General features: G+C 46.5%; 1 protein-coding gene across 2 annotated transcripts in view; it reads left to right on the top strand.

The window, feature by feature from the left end:
* Grik4 (glutamate ionotropic receptor kainate type subunit 4) overlaps positions 1–20,870 on the top strand; it is a 301,102-nt gene that overhangs the window by 210,832 nt on the left and 69,400 nt on the right. For both annotated transcript variants that reach the window (XM_029482082.1, XM_029482083.1), the window contains 2 exons: positions 12,720–12,827; positions 18,839–19,042. In XM_029482082.1, the coding sequence (XP_029337942.1) occupies positions 12,720–12,827; positions 18,839–19,042 (312 nt within the window). The remainder of the gene's footprint in view (positions 1–12,719; positions 12,828–18,838; positions 19,043–20,870) is intronic.

Raw genomic sequence — 20,870 nt, 5'->3', positions numbered from 1 at the left:
GGGAAGGGGAAGGGGAAGGGGAAGGGGAAGAAGAAGAAGGAGGAGGAGGAGGAGGGAAGAAAAAAAATAGAGTGCATTAGGATATAGACAAAAGCAACTTTTAAACTTGTCCAAACAGGTAGGAGACCCAGGCATTCTTCTGATTCTGCTGTGGGAGGTTTTATGACTGAAGCCCTGATAGTTTAGGGAGTCCATTAAATCTGTGTAAGTGTCACTGGGGTGTCATTTGTCATCAGAGCCAACACAGGTTTCATGAATACCAGAGCTCCTCTTGATATGATTCTTACCCGTCACTACATTCTCCAAGAACAGCCAAAGTTGGGGCTTGTGGGCAGGAAGGATGGTGGCCAAATCCCATGTTACATCCCAGAGGCTGGAGATCATGACTAGAAATCTGAGCCCATCCTGGTGACAGCCGAACAGCCCAGCATGGACAGGTCTAATTGCTTCTCATTATTTGTGAGATCTAGATTTGCACATTTGACTGCTTGGTGAAATCTTTTTTTTTTTTTTTTTTTTGCAAACCCCATATCAATACTCGCAACAATTTTACAGACATGTGGAGAGGCAAAAATTTGACTCATTCAATGTGTGCATCTCCAGCTGAGCTTGAATGTGGCAATGTTCTGCTGTGTAGTTTCAGCACTAATATTGTCAACAAGTGTCCTTTTCATGGACTATTGAGTGCTAGTGTGTGTGTTTCCCCTAGTAATTTTTCTGTTTAAACTAACCCCCACAATGCAATGCTGACATTCCATCCCATGTTCCTACGCATGAGAAAAATTGTGATGTGCTCTACGGAGACAATTTATGTTCCAGAATCAGCCATCTGTATTAGGTGAGGCAGAGATGCACATTAGGGCCACACATTGTTGGGTCGATAGGAATGCTCTGGCGGAAGCTCACAGGAAACTTACTTATTTGTCCTGGGAGCAGAGGTTTGCTAGTCCCTCCTTGAATGTGTGTGGCAGCTTTATATAAGTCAGAGGAGCAACAAATAATGAGACCCAGCCACAGAGAGACTCAGCCGGGAGACAAAAGCAGGAACGAGCCAACAGGAATTTCTGAATTTTCCTGCAGGCCTTTTCTCCACATTCACCACTCCATAGTCCTGCTTTTTTTTTTTTTTTTTTTTTTTTTTTTTTTGCTTGTCCAAGGCCCCTATTTGCGGCCTTGCCTTCCTCCTGGTTGCCCTGGTATAGAAATAGAACATATATCCTGAAGACTGGATGGCATAATAAAAGCCTTGTAGACCAGTTCTAACTGGCCTACTGCAAACACATCCTCATTTAAATCTTACTTAAATGCCTCACGTCAGAGAACTCACTACCTTCAAGGACAACAGATTCCATCTTGGGAAGCCCTCCCTGTTAGAAAGTCTTTCCCTACTGGGGTCAGGTGTCCTTCCTCCCAAAGGCTCTGCCTTTTGTCCTTGTGTGTGCTTCCCGAGTCCTCACATCTCTTCCATTTGCCCCTGATTACCTTTCCTGGAGGAAATCTTGTTATAGGATGGAGAGGTTCTTTCTGTCACCACTCATGTTAAATGGCCACCTGTTTTACCTTTGTGACCAGGTAGCTGCACTTCCACTGACCTCTCTGTGGTCTCTCTTAGGCCATATCTCTCGCCCTGTCTTTCTCCCAGGTTCAGTCCCATGGCACTTGGGAAAACCACATATTACAATTCTTTGAGTTGGAAGAGGCCAGGATACATTATTCTTTCATGATGGTAGCAGAAGTTTGACTCCTACCTAACTTCTCCACAGTAGCCTGCTCGGGCTTTCCTAGGCTCTTTTCTGCATACATAACTCAGACTCAAAAGCAAGGAAACGCAAAGAGATGTGGGCTTTCAAGTAGAAGAGCTTATGGCAAATGATGCTGGCTAAAGTCACGGTTCAAATAGTTGCTAAATGGTTGACTATATATCGACAGCCAGAGAAATCACAATAACCTGGGACAGTGCACTACAGTAGTGGTTCTGCCTGAGTTTGAATCTTCTCAAATCTTAGTTTTCTTATCTGTGAGCTAGGGACAGTAGCTGAACCTCCTTGAAGTATAACAAAATATTTAGTCCAGAATTGTGTCATGGAAGGAATGCCCTAAAGCACTGATTCACAAATGTTCTAATAGATAGCCTTTAATTACAAGGAGTGATCAAGACTAGGAGTCTATGGGTATCAACTGTATACTTATTAAACATCACTTACCATCCACAGACTCTGCTAGGTGCTGACTGTAGCGAAGTGGACAGGTAAGCTCTGCAAATTCGGGATGGTGTGAGTTTGCATATTTGGAATATAATTTGCATGCAGGGAGTCATTCAGGATGCATGCACACCTCTATGCATAACCGAAACACAAATGTATGTAGTATTCATTACCTCTGCCTTATGAATTCCCCCTTCTCCACTCCATATAGAGATCTCACTTTTTAAATGCAGGTGTTGGTCCACTCAATTGATTTCATAACTCACAAATGGATTGTAGCCAGCTTCCAATAAGACACTCTATCAGACAAACTAAGTGGAAGTGTTGGAAAGGCTGCGTTGTCCTGGATCTTCCTAGTTCGCCCTGTACTCGTTCTTGATCTCTTTTCATCGGACGCGGCTGCTGTCCCAGAATTCTAGATTTTTGCAGCATTCTCACTCCACTGCTCCAGTGCATATCTAGGTGTATTCTATGGCTGAGCAAATCAGGCCTCTGGTGGACTTTGACAACTCTGTTTGTTCCCCATGTTACCCCAGCTCTCAGTTTGGGATTCAGTCATGACCCCAAACTACTCTTGTGTCATATAAGCTGTTATATGTGTAGAGACATTGGGCTTAAAGCTAATGAACATTTGCCGGGTGCCATGATGGAGGCTGATATCATTAATAGTTTGAGCTGGTGTTTGTTTTGTGTATATACATGCGTGTATGTTTTGGGTGGGTGTACATACAGGCATGTGCATGTATGTATGGAAGCCAGAGGTCAACTTCAAGTATCAGTCTTCAGGTACGGTTATCCTGTGGGTAAGGATGGGTTTTCTCCCTGAGACTTGGGGATCACTGGTTAGACTTGGTGCCTGAGCAGCACAATCTAAGGATCTGCACGTCTCTGATTCTCTGGTGAATATAAAATGCTCTGCCCCTTGTAGATTTGCTGAGGATTAAATGAGATAAAGTTCCTGGTGCATTTGTTCAGTTATATCTAATTGAGTATCTATGAGACATGAATGACAAGCATGGGCTGCCGCTTTAGTTCTTTAAAAAAACAAAAGCAAAAACAAAAACAAACCACCAAGGATATATATGAGAATCCACATCCTCCCATTTGCTGAGATGAGCCATTCCCCAGCCCCTTAATCTTACCTCTGTCAAGTTGTACACCTGTCCCACCAAGTCTGTGGAACTTTAACCATCTCAGGTCATCCCTGGGATCCCCTGCCGTGGTGTCCTCCCACACCTGAGTGCCACATCTCCATCCCATATGGAGAAGCTTTAAGCCAGTGGGTCTCAACCTTCTGGACGATGTGATGTGACCCTTTAATACAGCTCCTCACACTGTGCTGACCCCCAACCATAAAATTATTTCGTTGCTACTTCATACCTGTAATTTGCTACTGTTGTGAATTGTAATGCAAATATCTGATATTCAGGATATCTCATATGTGGCTACCAAATGGGTTGAGATTCATAGGTTGAGAAACACTGCCCTAGGCACTCATGGTTTCGAGTATTTTATCATAAGCATCCTTCAGAATGTGAACTTCAACTTAGAACTGTAATTTAAAAAATGATTATGATTCAAAATGGGTGAGCCTGGAAAGAAAAGAACTGGACCGTAAAGAACTTGCATTTGATTGGCCTTGACTCTGTCACACCTGTGAATACCTCTGATAAGATCCCCATAAGTGGAGAAGGGTGAGGGAAATTAGGCTGATCTTGGGTAGCAAAATTGATTTCCCCAGACCACACAGTAAATGACTGGCAAGGTAGAATCTGCACCCCGATCCCCTGACTTCTGATCACCTGCTGTCCCCTTACATACATAGTCATATGCTGTCTACCCATCTGTGGCTTATGGCTCAGCAAATGCCTTCAGCTGCTTACTAGGAACACTGCACAATATCACACCAACCGGCTTGCAGTTACTATAATGAGAACCGGAGCCAATCAATGTCTGAAGACAAAGGGCCATCTGAGCTCACAGTACTGCAAGGTTCAGTCCATGGTTCAGTCCTGCTGCTTTGGTTCCAGTTTTGTCTGTCAAGGCAGGGAATGTCACATGGAACAAAGCTGTTGACCTCATGACCATAGTCAAAACGTTAAGAGGAGTGAGGAGGTAGCTAGAGCTCCTACTTGGCTTCATGGCTTAAAATTTCCATTACTTCCCAACAGTTCCAGCTGTAACCCACAGGTCCTTGGGGTTCACTCTAGACTCAAGCTGTGGCATATGTGTAGATTCTGTCATTCACTTCCATTCCACGGATGAGTGAGCTCAGGTGGGTCTTTTCGGTTGACTCCATTCAGGACTATAGTCAACCAAACAAGCTCACTTTGTTCAAAGAGGCATGAGGGAAGGCCCAGGCTCCAACCTCAATATAGCCTACACCTGTTCTAAGCCAATCAGCAAAGCAACACATAGCATCTGAGTTCAAGTCCTAATTTGATCCCTATCGGCCGTTGATGCTCAGCAAGTAGCTTGTCATTTCTGAGTTTTGGCTTGGCTAATTTATTCACCATTAACCTCGTATGCATGTACCTACTTCAAGCGTTTTTTTTTTTTTTAACTGTTTCTAAAGTACCGATGAGCCTGCATTTCTCAGGTGTGAATGATGACAGGGTTGCTACACAGAAGCAGGACGATTTATGAAAGGAAACCACATGGGCCGGGGCCCAGCAAGCAAAGATCAATAAGTATTTGAAGCCTCTGACTCTGGAGCGGGGCTTAGGGTTTCATCAGCCCCCGTAGAAGAAGCTGGGTCCCAGTGGTGCAGAGTACAAAGAGAAGCTGTCTAAATGTGCACAAACTATTAAATGTTCTAGTGTTGTGCGCACCTCCGAGGATGGGGGCAACGATGTGAGCAAGTCCCTTGGTGTTTAAAAACTGATCCTTTTTTACCTACTTAAAAAAGAACAAAGTGGTCAAAAGACACCCTGAGCACCTTCAGGCAGGAAGGAGTGGGCTGTGAGCTCCAGGGCTCCTGGCAGCAGCAGCAGGGAATGCAAGCCATCAAGCTGATGGTTTTCCAAGTCCCTAACCCTCCAGAAAAGGTCCTGAGGGCGCCTATTTGACAGTTGAGAAGGAAAGTATTGGGCAGAGATGGGGAGGGCCTTGGCGAAGTTTATGCAGGTTCTGCCAATGCCAAGCACTGCGCTAAGCCAGTTCCCATGGTTACGGTCTTGACCCCTTCTAACCAGATAATGCAGTGGTTAGGAGCATGGGCTCTGGTGATCGAGAAAGTCTGTTTGAATCTCCATTGTGGTGTTTATCGGACTGTGACCGTGGAGACTTTAATTACCTAACTTTGCTGGCATGCAGGGCTTTAAAAATCTTTAAAATGAATATAAAATGGTCTGCCCCTTGTAGATTTGCTGGGGATTAAATGAGATAAAGTTTCTGGTGCATTTGTTCAGTTATATTTAATTGAGCATCTATGAGACACGAGGCAATGAGCCAAGCCCTGGGGATAAGAGGGTGGGCTAACCAAGCCACTCGCCTTGTTCCTATAAGGCTTATGCCGTAGTAAGACAGACAGTCATCAATGTCCAGTGGACAGATGTTTAAAAGGCTAAGGGAAGAGAAGACAGGCTTTCTGGAAGAAGTGTTCTTCAAACAGAGGCTTAAAGGAAACAGTTGAGAAGTGGATGAGGGTGTGCAAGCATTTTCTATGACGTCTGGGGGGGGGCGCTTGTTCTTTGCAGGAACATTACTGTTGCAACTCTGCCCTTGTGAATGAAAGCACTGACAGGCTGTGCAGAAGTGAATAGGCCAAGCTGTATGCCAATAAAACTTTATTTGCGTAAACAAAGAATGGTCGAATTAAGCTTACAAGCCAAGATTTCCCATCCCCTGCCCCTGAACTAGCTGAAGGAGAGTTGGAGGCAAGAAGTCATGTGGCTGGGAGAACTTTAGGCCAGGAATGTCATGTACAGGGAGTGATGATAGAAGGACATGACAGTGAGCAGGCATGGAGGGTCTTGTAGGTCCAACATGCTGCAGTATGGCTTCTTGTCTCTGTGTCTGAATCAAAATGGAAAAGAACTATAAGGTTTCTAAGCAGAGGCTGCTGTGACTAAAGGGAAGATTCTGAGGGCATTACTGGCTGCTGCTCTGTAAAGACCAGAACAGAGAGGCTCACAATGTCTTCCAGACCTTAGAAGCTTCAGCAAGAGCATGAAGGCCCACAGGGCCCTGTGGTCCCAGCACTAGACACCAGCATAGTTAGGTCTCCCGACTCCAAGTAACATTCGTTAATTTCTGAGAGGTGAGGCACTGAGCGGGCCCTTGGGATGAGGGCAGAGCAAGGCAAGGAGCAGCAGCAAATGCCTGTGGTCAGGCCCCCGACAAGCACTTTTTGTAGTGACCAACTTATTTATGTTGACTGAGGGCCACATGGCAGATCAAATCCCAGTGCCTGGAGTGCATTCAAAGACAGTCATGGCTTCTCAAAGGACTGTGGAGAGCTTCTATCTAAGCCACAGAGCCCACCCTCTAGAACCCTCATTGCCTTGCATGCTCCTGGTCTAATCTTTCCTTCTACCAGTTCACTGCTTCTTCCAGAGGTGTTAAGCCCCGTTCAACTCTGGGAGGACAGGACCTCAGAATCAGTCGTCCTGCTAGAAGCAAGAAACAACTGCCCACCCGCCATGCAGAAAGAAACACACACCTGGAGCTTTAAATAGATCCCTTTACCATGGCGAGGAAATGTAAACAGCCAGCACACTGCAGGAATCCTAGGGCAGCGACAGATCCACATCATGATGTCTAATCCAGCTTCCTAATGCCTGTGCCACACTTTAAGGTAAAACCCATTTAGTTGGGCTGGTGAGATGGCTCAGTGGTTAAGAGCACTGACTACTCTTTCAGAGGTCCTGAGTTCAATTCCCAGCAACCACATGGTGGCTCACAACTATCTATAATGAGATCTGATGCCCTCTTCTGGTGTGTCTGAAGACAGCTACAGTGTAGTCATATATATTAAATAAATAAATAAATAAATATCTTTAAAAATATTTAGTTTAGGTACCCTTAAGAATGAAATAAGTATTTTTGAATACATAATTAAGACCTGCAAAATTTGGTGCCTAAAGGAACAAGAAAATTATTAATTTATATTGATCTTTATCTCTAGGGGATCTGGGTTAAATGATACTTTCTATACATATGTAATTCCATCTCATGTTAGTTATATTTGCCTAAGTTTTCATGTTTGGCCAAGCATCACCATCAAAAAGATGTTTCTTTCAATAGGCTTCGAGTCAGGATTTAAAAAGACTGCACTTTTTTTGTTTGTTTGTTTGCTTGTTTTTGAATTTGAGATGGAGGTCTCAATAAATAGTCCATGCTGGCCTTGAATTTACTACGTACTCCAGGGTAGCCTCCAACTCTCAACAACTCTCACCTCAGCAACCTGAGAACGGGATGTATTTACATTTGTTTGCACAGCTGTGATCACAATCAAACATTCAGTAGGTCTTATTTAGTTCATAACTTTTTCACTTATTCATCCTGTGAATTGGATACACTGACTTAGCAGGACTCGAATCTCTTTTCTGATAGAGTGAGATGAGTTGACTCTGTACCTGAGTGTACAGCATGGAGCCTGTAGGCAGAGTCAGTGTCTGCTACGTGGAGAAACCAGCCTGCTTCAGCTGCGGAGAGTCCGTTGTGCATGCCTTCCTGGCTCTGGGCGCGGTGTGGAACGTGTGTGTGAATGTTGACTGGAAATGTTTACACCACACAAGTTGGTAAAATCTAGGAATTGGGACCTCTTATACCAGGAGTGCCAGTTTTGAAATGCCTCCTTAGTGTTATGGGTGTGCCCCAGTCCTAAGGCTGTGAGTCTCGGTGCCCTTAGTTAGTCCCAGGGTCCTGTTCATCACTCAATTGTTCTTTGTGCTCTACAACAATCCAGCCAAGAGTCAGAACAGCTTTCAGGGCTGCTTAAAGCCTAGATTGTTGGTCCTATCCCTCGACTTCCTCACTTTCTTGTGGTGGCGCTGCTGGTCTGAAAACCGAAGTCTTTGGCACGTGCCTAATCCGTCTAATAAGCTAAAATCGAAGTGTGGAGCACTTTGAAAACACAGAAGAGACTGTGTCTTTTGGCCTCAACAATGGCACTCTAATGGATGCTGACTAACACAGTACTTGAACTAATCTTAAAATCCCTTTGAGGCAGCAAGTGCTATTTTAATCCCCATCTTACAGATGGGAAAGGAGACTCTGAGGCATTAGTAACCTACACAAGGTCAAACCATTCATAAGCAGAGACGCCAGGGTAAAAGGAAGTCCTCTGACAAGGGGGCCCCCTACTGGAGGGTGCAGATGAAGCTATATTCTCAAGGACCAGATGGAACTGAAATCCAGCATTATCTCTGCGTGCTCAGCTGTGCACACAGGCTGGACTGCATCAGCACAGGTGACGGAGGTCTTCCTTGAGTTAAGATGCCTTAACGTAGGGGCTAGCTGTGGCCCTACCCAGATTCGTGCCTTCCCTCCCTCCCTTCACTGTAGCCTCCAGGGCCTCTGAAACTATGGAAATGCAGAGCAAGCAAACAAGAGGCAGAGGTGTAATCTGAAGTGAACTGAAGCCTCTGTGTGTGTGGGCAAACCAGCCAGGTCTGCTGAAAGACTTGGGGGTGGGGGGTGCCATGGGGGTGGAGCAAAGCGATTTGGCTTTGTGTTGGGAGAGTGACATCTGCTCACCCCTGCACATTTGTGGCATGCATGGTGCCCAGTAGGTGGGGCAATTAGCCTGTATCCCAGGGCACCTGGCTCTACCAGCTTTCCCCTTCCCACTGTCTTTCTGCAATTAGATTGCTCCAGCTAATAGCTGCCACGCCACTTTGTTGGAGCTGCTGGGTCTATTAATTTCTGGAGGCTAACATGAGAGTGGGTGGGAGACTCCTTTCTTGACTGGAGCTCAGGACTAATTAGTCTATTTGCCAGGTCCCCAGGGGTGAAGTCTTGGAGGGTCCATTGCTGAGGCTGTCATATCTGGCTATGGAAAAATCTTTTTCACCCACAGCTGTTGTAGGAACCTGATTGGTTGCTTGAGCGTGGTTAAGGGACTGGGGCTGCTTTGAGCAGGTGGCCTCACTGGTGTGAAGTGGAAGTCCGGGGTGACAACAGGTTGCTAAGAAGCTCAGTCTTGTCTCAAACATCCGAACATTGGCACCCAGCCTACTTGGTTTTATGTTCCCCTTGCCCAGGTAAAGTTCGTTTCAGCCTAGCAGACCACTGAGAACCAATTATACATGTTTCAAAGACAGCCCCTTGGAGAAGAGAGATTCCTACTGGATTTATGGAGTGTTGAGACCAGGGAGAAGGAAGTTATGATTTTAAGGTTTGTACTGGGTGGCTGGGGGCCTCCTGAGGCCACTCCCTGTTTAATCTGATTTGCTCAGATTAAAAGAAACGCACTAGTGTCCTCACTAAAAGATGTCTACAGAGTTGGGAAAGATCTGAGACTTAGGCTCTAAATTCAAACCTGTGCCACAGCTACCATCTGTGGCCTTAGAAGAGGAGCCATTAAGCCCACCTGAGAACTTCTCTTCATTAGACAGAAATACCATGACACCTCCAAACTATGATGGAGGACTTCAAAGAGGTGACAGAATGGTGTGCATAACACAACAGGTGTTCTGTAATTATTACCGCCCTCTCCCCTCCCCCCATTTGAAAATCTCACAACATGATCATCATCTTCTTACCCTTGTCCCTGTAGAGAGGAGAGGGGCCAGGAGTCAGACAATGATGTCACCTGACATGTCCCTTTAGCAGGTAGTGGGAGCTTCAGAAGCCCCAAGGGAGATCATCTGTGTTATGCCCATGCTCAGCCAGCAAGAATAAAGTACTGATAGGTGACAGTGGCTTCCTCTGCTTCCACTACCAGGAGCAAGGTTCTGGGTTCTGAGCATGCAGGATGCTGATGTTTGGAGATCCACCAGGAAGTAAATACAATACGCAGCTAAAAGTCTAGAATGCAGAGCTCTGCGGCTTCCAGGGGAAGATTCATCTGGGGTTTAGAAGCACAGGGTTTAGGATTCAGGCTTCTCTCAGCTGATGGGCTGTGGGTTCTCAGAGAAGCTGGGTGAGATCTCTTATTGTATATAAAACAAAGCACATAGGGTCCTTAGAACCACTGCAGAGGTGGAGAAAGCTGTCCCTCATTTATGGTGATGTCCTTCCAGGGGTATGGAGAGGAACTTTTGCTTATTTACCCTTTGCCACCAGGAAGGCTCACTGTCATGACCATACATGGGTTCATGTATGGTCCTAGAAGGCCATCAGAGATCCAATCTGGCACTCCAAGGTGGTCCTGGGTTGGACCATCTCTTTGTATAAAGGCAAGTTGCTGGCTTCTCCTTACTGTGACTCCTAGTTCTCTTGTTCCATGGAGTAAAGATGAAAGCAACGGAGAGCTAAGCCTTCAGTGTTGTTCGAGCATCTGAAGGCAAACTCAGAGCTTACCTCCAGGTGGGGGAGCAACAGGAGCAACTGCAGAGCTTATGGGAGTTTCCCTGGGAAGCTACTGCTGGTGCCTAGAAGAGAGGACCACGTGCATCTCTGGGTATGCAGGCAGCCATCAGCTATCTTTCATGGATGCAAAGCCCAACTAACTACTCAGCAACAGAAGTGACTTGTCTGGAGTCTAGCCATCAGAATTATATGGGATCAAAAATATGTGTATTGTATATGTCTGCATTATTCATAGACTTTTATATCCTTGCATTCTGTATTGTTTATTTATAATATATTTATGTAATATAAGGTCTAGTAAAAACAGTGCTCTCTTCCATCAGACACTCTAGGGATTGTCAGGGTGATGGAATAGTCTGCAGTAATATAAATATATACTCAAAAATTGGTTAAGAGCGCATGATGGTTCCTGTAAGCACTTGCAAAGTCAAGGCAGGGGTATTGCCACAAGCTGGAAGTTAACCAAACATGATTAAAAGGGTATATCTTATTTGTGCATATATGCATGTAATGTATGCATGTGTATGCTTCTGTGTGTGCGTGTGCATATCTGTATGTGTGGGGGTGTGCACACATGGAGGCCAGATGTCCACTAAGGATGTTTTTTCTAGCTCTTTTCACATGATTTTTTTGATACAGGGACTCTCACTGAACCTGGAACTTGCCAATTTGTCTTGACTGGCTGGCCAGTGAGCCTCCAAGATCCTCCCACCCCAGTCTTCCTAGGGCTATGATTAAAGGCGCAATACTGTTGTGCCTGGCTGTTTTACACGGGTGCTGGGGATTTGGACACAGAGCTTCACACTTGTGCAGCAAGCACATCCGCGATAGAGCTCTCTCCCCACCCCTCTGTGTAAATGTTCCTTTAACCACAACAAGATAAAAATAAGACAAATAGAGGACAATTTAAAAACACAGTAAAGAAATGGATGGAAAAATAACATTTATGGAGTGCCAGGTTAAATCCATCCTCATGATACCCACCAGAAGTTTCTGTTATTATTCTCATTTGGCACAGAAGGAAACATGCCTAGGAGCGCAGAAATATCACTGAGGTTACACAGTGGGTTTTATGTTCCTCGTTGGAATGGGAATTATGGCATCAAACCGGTCCATACATGATGTCTGGGTTCTGAGAAGGGAGGTGAACATTTCCATTTTTATTTCTAGCTGGAAGAGCCAAAGCTCTGGGGGAACCTCACAGTGAGGCAGAGGATGAAGGAGAGACTAGGACTTGACACTGCCTTCTCCTGACTTATTCACTCAGCCATATGCTTAAACATACAATAATCATTTAGCTTCCTGCTCCTGTAGCAACATAATTTCATGTAGGCTTTCCGGTACCAAGAATTGAACCTGGGGCATCATCAGTGAGCTGCATTCCCAACCCGGGCAAGCATTCACCAAAGGTCTACTACATACCAGTTTCTGTTCATCTTATATCTATCCCCTCAATCACGCTTTTGTTTATTTGTTAAGATAGAGTCTCACCATGTAGCCCAGGCTATCCTTGAACTTACCAGGTAGCCCAGGTTAACGTACAGCAATCCTTCTGCCTTGACCTTGCGAGTGCAGACATGAGCCACCAATATTTTTACCTCAAGCAATTTTTAAATGTACAAGGATACATGCTGCCATTCTTACTATTACTTAGATAATTGGGTTTATCCAGGGTAGGCCAAAGGAGGCTTGGAAAATAACACATTTCCCTGTCCCTCTGCCCCACTCCCTTCTGCTGTTAGAACTTCTCTACAACCATGCTATACTCCTCATTTCTCTATTTCTCTCATCTCTCCCAAGTCTTTGATCTTTTCTGTCTTCACTCGGACATCCCCTTTCCCTCAAGACCGTCAATCTTGTATGGTGTCCCCCAGTTCTGGTCTAGCCTATTACTCCTCTATATTTCTCCCCATCCTTCCCTCTTGCCATCTACCCACAGTAGACCACTGTCCTCTGCTGCTCTCAAGTCCAGCAACCTGCAGCCAGAGCCATCCCTTCCTCAAGCCTTCCCATCCTCTCCCCCCTTGGTCTCCTCAGATTGGCCAGTGGCATGTGGCAGAGGGCCTCAGCATGGACAGCCGCCTCTACGCCTCCAACATCTCTGACAGTCTCTTCAACACCACCCTGGTCGTCACCACCATCCTGGTAAGCGGGGTTTCTCGGGCCTCCAGCTGCAGCTCCCGAGGGTGCCTCCTCCCCCAAGCTCTTGCTTGTGGGCTTCCCAGGGAACAGAAGATGGGAATGCTAATCACAGCACAGAGGCCAATTTATGACAGTGTAATTGCACTCCAGTTGCTGTTTCGTATGGAAATGATATCTGATGAGCTGCTGAGCAGCTGGGGCAGAGGGAGAGAGCCCACGGTGTGTGAATGCCTCTCCCCAGGGATCTGGGTGGCTCGGAGAATTGCTTAGAATCCCTAGAAATGGGACCTCCCTACATAGGTGAAACCAGCTGGATCCAGTACTCTGAGATGATTCCGTCTTCACCAGCAGCCCACTTTGCTTGGTAGCTGCTATATCCAAAACCAGCCCCCCACCCACCCTTAAGTGGACACCTAGATGTCTGTGGACCTCCATGGCCTTTCCTTCACTTCCAGACAGTGACAAGAGAGTTTCCAATGAACCCATACGTTGACCGACCATCTACCTTTCCTCTTGATTCATTTCTATTCAGTAATTACTAAGTCTACCTCCCAACTCTGGCCAAGGTCTTACCATCACCACTGACCCTGAAGACTTCATGTTTCAAAAGATCTGTCAATTAAGCCAACTACATGTTAAGCAATAATTGCTTTGTTCTTCCCCACTCTGATATTAACTAATCGGGAGGGTGTTTCCCCACCCCACACAGCATCTCACCAGGGAAAGATAACTAACAACGTCACATTGATATTCTTTCAGCCCCGAGCAAGGCAATGCATAGGCCAGCTGCACAATCTAACTCCTACTAGGTAATATGTGTAAGGTCTTCAAATATGTCTATTTCTCTTGACCTTTTTTTTTTTTTAAATAAAAGAAGCCTGTAGTCCCCCATTATGACTTTTAGGAACTCCTGAGGCCCAGGAAGGCCGGGCTGATATGACTGATCTATCATAAACAGAGTGGACAAAAAAACCAAACAAGAAAGGGGTGGGAAGCCAGAGCCCCGAGATGTGGAGGAAGGAGCCATGGGGGAGGGCAGCAAAGCCTGAGAAAGCATCATTTGTGATGGACTCCAAAGGACAGGAAGCAGTTGCAGAGGGAAAGGAGAGCAAAGGAGAGTGTGGTTAGGTGCTTAGATAATGCTGAGAAACACGGGCTTTCCTGAGAATGGGCATGGGTTGGGAAGGGGAAAGCGTAATCCAGAATCAAGAGTCCTCAGCACGTAGGATCCGGTCCACTCCGCCATCCATCCTTCCCTTCATTGGGAGATAAGACACTGAATGTTTCCGTTTGTTCATTCAAGGAATATTTATTGGGCACTTCTGTATGCTTGGCACTCTTCAAGGTACTCAGAAAACATCAAGGAACCAAAGACAAAAATCCAAAATGTCAACAAATATTGAGTCACCCTCACTATTTGGGTATATTTTCATAGATATTGCTCGTTGAACATCCCTAATGAGAAATCCTAGACTCTGAAACACCTGGTAGCGGCCTGTTAGCACTCCAAATGTTTTAGATTTCGAAGTAGCTCAGGTTTGGCGTTTGAGTTACAGATGCTTAACCTGTTGTCAAACTGTGCGTGAGAAGGTAGCCTGGGTGCAAGGGCTGGCAGCATCAATTCCCGGGTGGTCAGAGGAGCCTCCTTAAAGGGGCGGCATCCGAGTGGAGGCAAGACCCAGGGGAGGAGCTACTTAGTTCCCCCATCCCACTGCCAGGAAACAGCTGGAGAGAAGGAAGGAAAGGCAGGTCCCAGGTCTGAGCCTCTCCAGTGCCCAGCTCCTCCCCTGCTCATCCATCTGAGAACAGGGAGCAGTCTAACTAAGCTGTGGTTTTTGGAGGGAAGTTAGGGCAGGGCGTGACTGCTGGGCCCTCCCTCCATCATCTTTTCTGTCTGTGGAACTCCTTCTCTCAGTCTCACAGTCTAGTCCAGAGTTCAGCCTGCTCCGGTGCCTCTTTGTCACCAGTGGAGTCCTCCCAGGCTCCCCTTCCACTTGCTAAGTCTATCTCCCCATGACACTCATAACTGTCCAGTCATTTCCTTCCTTAGTTTGGGTTCTAAACACATCATGCACACATAACCACCATATCATGCATCACTCCATGCAGCCTCAGGGCCCAGGGTTTCTCACGTCCCCACACCTCCATGAGGGGATGCTGTTCCCTCCCCTCAGGAAGCCTTTCCCCAGCTCAGAGGTCATCGTTACTCTGGAGTCTCCCCGTGTGACTCCTGCCTTTTCTGCCCCTGGCTTTCTCCACACCCCTCTGACCACACAAATTTGGGGCAGGAAGCAAGGAACCTGTAGGGTGTGCTTCTTGCCTGCTCACATCTGGAGTCTGACTATGCTAGAGGCTTCTGCTATGTTGAAGCCAGAGGTCATCTTCTTAGACAGGGAAGTTGCTGGTGTGTGTGTGTGTGTGTGTGTGTGTATTTGTGTCTGTGTGTCTATGTGTGTGTATGTGTGTGTGTATGTGAGAGTGACTTTGTATGTATGTCAGTGTGTGTGCGCGCACGCACATGCCCATGTTTATATGTTCAGATTAACACAGAAGTCCTTGAGAAGTTGGTGCTGGCATGATCTGTGTGAAGCTAGTTCAAAGGAAACCTGTTTCCTGTGCAGATGTGGGTGAGGTGACCTGTCCAAACCAGCACCTTTTACTAGGAACAAAGGTGCTAGTCAGGCCCTGTGTGATTCAGCAAATGGTGATCCCAAGTGATCATTCCATAATTCAGGACATAGCCATGTCACCTTACATAGCCAGGGACACATGGGGTCAGCCACAGCTTCCGTTTCCAGAACATATTTTCTGTGCTGGGTCCAGTAATAAACACATAGCTGAAGTGTCACTTTCAGTGAGCCCCGGGCCTGCTGATCCTTTGGCTGCCCAGTACTTCTCTTCCCTCCAAGTTCAGCCCTGTGAACATTTCCTTTGAACATGACAGTGGACTCCAAGTGAACTTGAGAGTAGAGTAAGTGAAAGGAGAATTTCATGATATTTATTAGATTAACTAAAAAATAAAAATAAAAATCTTGTACTAGAGTAGAACCCCTCAGCATGTGCTGTCCACGAGGCAGAGGCCCTTCTCACTCATAATCAGCAGGTATCAGGGGGTGACAATGAGGGAAACGCTGGCCTCAGACCCCACTCATGCCACACCTGGGACACACACAGACTTGAGGTGTGAAGAGGAAGCATTGAATGATTTTTCACAGACACCTTGGCCTGAGCCCGGGGGCAATTCTAACAAACGCATTGGTGTCAGAAACAATGTGATTCCAAGGTTGGCATGAGTTAGTTTAGCTGGGACAGGATGGAGATGAATGTGTCATGGAGAGGTCCTTGAGCTGAGGACAGCCTGTGTGGTAGGCGAGGAGACTAAATCATCTCATTGTTATGACCATGGACTCAATCACAAGTTGAGCCCACAGCACCTTTAACTCAGAGCCCACAGCCCTGACATACAACCTGCTCCTGATGGGACACACAGCATTGCATATTCACATATGCTCAAACTGCTCCCCCCACCCCAGATCTCTGGTCTGTCTGGCCCTCCATCACTCTGTGTAGAAGCTCCCTCTGGCTTGAACAGAACAGCTCAGCATTGCACATATCCCTCTGCTGGGATGCTCAGCTGTTTCTGTGGTGGGGCCTCCATAATAGCTGTGTGCATCTTTCTCTACTAGTCACGTCTGGCCCCTGTGCAGCTCTGCAGACCCACACTCAGCACATGCACTGAGCCTTTATTCCCACACACTCCCTGCACGACTCAGGCTGGCACCCAGCTTACCTCTTCTCTGCATCTGCATGTGCACCATGCCCAAGGCCTCTTCCCAGCTTTGTTTCCACCAAGTGCTTCCTGGAATCTGGGGGCACAGGTAACCCCTCCTGTTCTGCCTTCTCCAACCTCCCTGATTAGCAGGAATTCCTTGTCACCTGTCATCACATGACCCCTGTTCCCTCACCTCTTAAAAGGAGGCCATCATCACACTGCTTAAAGATATTACCATACAACAGGGCATCACAGATGGCACATTCTTGGGCACAGAGAGGTATGACTTTGAGGTAGAGAGGATCCTTGTGAGGCTATTTGATATATCCACCTCCCACCTTCTCCAGTTGGTTGTACATTCCTTTATTCATTTACACCCGGATTCTTATAGTCCTGCACACCTTCCATGCCTACTTGGAAAGGCCTTGTAACCAAGACTCAGCAGCAGCACACAGCTGTGCTCTTTTCTGAGTGGGAATGGGCATATTGTCCTTCTTCTGTCTTCTTCCCCTGGACTTTCAAACCCCTTCATTCCTCAGTGTCAGCCTCATCCTTTCTAATATTAGTTCCCTTGAAGGCGTGGTTCTCCATCACTCTTACCCTGTCCTGCATTAGTTCTTTCCCATGATGCCCGACATTCTCCCTGCTTCCAAACCACTGCCCTGTCTTACCCTCACCCACAAGTTTAACCTCCATTGGTCTCCCCCCTCCTCCCGACCCTATATAAGCTACCTTCATTCCAACCACAGTATGCCCTCAATCATCTTTCCTGCCCAGCCATCCAAGGTCAATGTGACTCTGTCACTGGTCATTGATACAGATGTCAAGGATCTTAAGACCTCTGTTTCCTGCTACTGATGTGCAGCCAGGCATGGAGTGGACCTCCTATGAATTTATATTCTTCTAGCTTTCTCTAGTCTGGCCCGAGCCACATGTGCTCAGGACTCTGTCATATATCACGACAGAGCATGTTCCTTGTCAGCACTTAGTACTTTTTTAAATCACAGTTTTATGTCTTCAAAACCCAAGATGTTTCTCCATTCTGTCTCATCTAATGTACAATGGCCTCATCCCACACCTGGGCCCATGCTTAGCCTTTTTCATCATTCTCGGTTTCTCCACCTAACCCTTTTGGCATAACCATGGGCCACTTACACTGGAGACCCTTCATGGGCCACCCCTTCTTACATGGAATTGTATCTGAGCATGTCCTTCCCTGGCCCCAACCCCCACCAGTGTTTCCATATCTCTCTGCCAAGAGCCTGTGTGGATGTCCCTTCTCTGTGGCACTTTTCTCCAGACATCTACCAGAGTGACCTGCCTGCTTCCCACCAGCACTCTGCCTTGCAGTACAGCTCTTCATTTATGTGCATGGTCTTTTAAAACTTTTATACAGGATTTTACCATGTAGACCAGGTGGACCCTGACCTTACAGAGATCTGCCTGCATCTGCCTCCTGAGTTCTAAGATTAAAGGCATACATAGGAAGCCTGGCTTTTCTTTCTTTTTTTTTCTTTTTTTTTTTTTTGAGACAGGGTTTCTCTGTATAACCCTGGCTGTCCTGGAACTCACTTTGTAGACCAGGTTGGCCTCGAACTCAGAAATCCGCCTGCCTCTGCCTCCTGAATGCTGAGATTAAAGGCATGCGCCACCACACCTGGCTTGGCTTTTATTTTAAAACAATATGTACTTGAACATTTCTTTCTGAGTTGGAGTTATTTCTTAACATGATAACCTCAATTTCTAGCTTTTTGTATGTGTGTGTGCAGATGATATGAATTCATTCTGCTTTCTGGCTAAGTAATATGCCTATGTGTGCATCATATTTTCTTTATCCATTTGCTATGTCTGTATTTTTACTTAGCCTGCCATCTTGGAAGTATCTTTGCATCCTTAGCAATTGGTCTGTGCATAAAAGAAGAAATGGGCCCAGGGGCCTGGAATGGTGGGAAAGGCCAGATGATGACTTATAATAGCATAAAGGGGTTTCACCTTGGCTCTATGCAGTGGGACTCATGTGCGTTCCTGAGAAGAGAATGCTCCTGAAGGAGTACTTTGGGGAGTGGGTAGAATGGGTAGAAGAGGGCAGCTAATCACCACTTCTAAGGCTGCCTGTTACTCAAGCTCCATCCTTTCTCCTATCCCCTCAAGTCCCTGACCTCCCGTGCTCAGCCCTCCCCATCCCACATGGCTGCAATGCCAGGGCTAAGATGAGACTGACAGCTGCCCAGTTTTGCTGCAGGAAAACCCATACTTAATGCTGAAGGGGAACCACCAGGAGATGGAAGGCAATGACCGATATGAGGGATTCTGTGTGGACATGCTCAAGGAGTTGGCTGAGATCCTACGGTTCAACTACAAGATCCGCCTTGTTGGGGATGGTGTTTACGGCGTACCCGAGGCCAACGGCACCTGGACAGGCATGGTTGGGGAGCTGATCGCTCGGGTAAGGAGTCCAGTGGTCTGTACTGGGAGGTGGGGTAGGAGGGTGCTGGGGGCATGGCATCTGCTCTCTGCCTCACGTACTTGGTCAGTCATACTTATCTTCACCTATCCATCCCACAAATCTTTAGTGAACTGAATGGTAAAAATGATTGCTATGATTCTTATTCCAGGGGTCTCTCCAGCCAGCCCTGGAGCAAGTTGGATTTGGACTTTGGGTTCTATTTTTAGACGATCCCTATGTTTTATTTGTTTGCTCTGATGGTTTTGTTGCTCAATGACACACCCTTGTCCACGCTTGGATGGGCCCTGGGAGAGCAGAGGACACCTCCATCAGCTGACTTTGATGTGTGGGAGATGGAAAGAGAAATGTGGCAACCTCGGGAGCTAGGGCTGAAGTGTCAGAGGTGTGGGTCACGATGATGGCTTTCACTTGTTACTTCTTGTGTTCTTTTCTTTTCTTGTGTTTCTTGGTGTCTGTTTACAGGCCAAGAGCCAAGGTATACCAGCATGTGCTGTCAGTTTTCAGGGTAAATGGGTGACTTGATTAGATTTCAGGTCACTTCAGAATGCCAGTCTTCTGTCAGGTTAAAGCAAGGGCACAAAAAGTTCTTCTGGGTAAAAGATATGGCTGTCCTTGTAGACACGATCAACAGCTGTTGGAAATAATGAAAGCATTGATACTTCACTGTCCGTGTTTCTACACTGAGTTTTAATGGCCAGGACAGATAAAGACGATGGAATGCAGACAGTACATGTCTTGGTCCTTTGTAGGCTGAGCTCTCATTTCCTCTCTGTGATTTCAAGGGCAACAGCAGCCTCCATGGCCTCCCATCTTGACTGATGGTCACGGACTCTCCATGTAGGATCTCTGACCTCCTTGGACCATTGCTGTCTGCACTTCTCGTATGAGCAGTCTGAAGGACTCAAGCTGAATGGCTTGTTAAGTTACACTGTATTCGATAGTGCTGGGATTCAAGCCCAGATCCCTTTTCCTCATGAAATGATAACCATGTGCTACATAGAGAGAGGTGTTTTCTTCTGTGACGGTGGCCTCATGAGTTTATACTGTCTGGTGACATCACAGCTGTCTTAGTTTGCATGTTCCATATGATGGCTGTCTCATAAGATTATGTTGCCCAGTGACGTCATAGGTGTCTTTATGTACTCTATGATGTTTACACCATGACAAAAATCACCTAACAGCTCATTTCTCAGGACAACCGTCTCCAAGATAAGACTTCCATGACTCTAATAAGACTTTAATCCTTTCTATGTGCCAAAGTTAGGTTATAAGATAACATTTTCTAATCCCTGTCTTTGAGGCTATAAATACTACTTAGATTGTTGAAGCAGTAGTTACTGTCAGGGACTACAAAGAGTTCTATGTAAGTGAGAGCTGTAGAAGAGGTGTTTAAGAGCTAATCAGAGAGGATGCTGAGGCCAGGTCAGGCATCCCAGACAGCAGCATCTTCAGGGTCCCAGCAGGGTAAACAGCAAACCCCAAGCAGGGAATTATGAGCCAGCCAGAGGGCCTCAAGTTCAGAGTGAACCTGTTCAAAAATAAGGTCTTGCTTCCAGACTGAAGCTGGGGATGGAAGGCCAGTAGGTCAGCAGGAGCTTCAGCGAGGCCCCAGGATGTGGTGGTTTGAATGAGAATGACTCGCATAGATTTCTTGGTCCCCAGTTGGTGGAACTGTTTGGAAAGGATTAGGAGGTGTGGCTTTATTGGAGGAGATGTGTCACTGGGATGGGGTTTGAGGTTTCAAAAGCCCATGCTATTCCCAGTCTGCTTGTTCCCCCCCTCCCCCTTCCCCTCTCCCCCTTCCCCT

This window comes from Mus caroli, chromosome 9 (assembly GCF_900094665.2).
Source record: "Mus caroli chromosome 9, CAROLI_EIJ_v1.1, whole genome shotgun sequence".
In the NCBI taxonomy this organism is placed as follows: Eukaryota; Metazoa; Chordata; class Mammalia; order Rodentia; family Muridae; genus Mus; species Mus caroli.
This window is presented reverse-complemented; position numbering and strand designations above follow the sequence as displayed.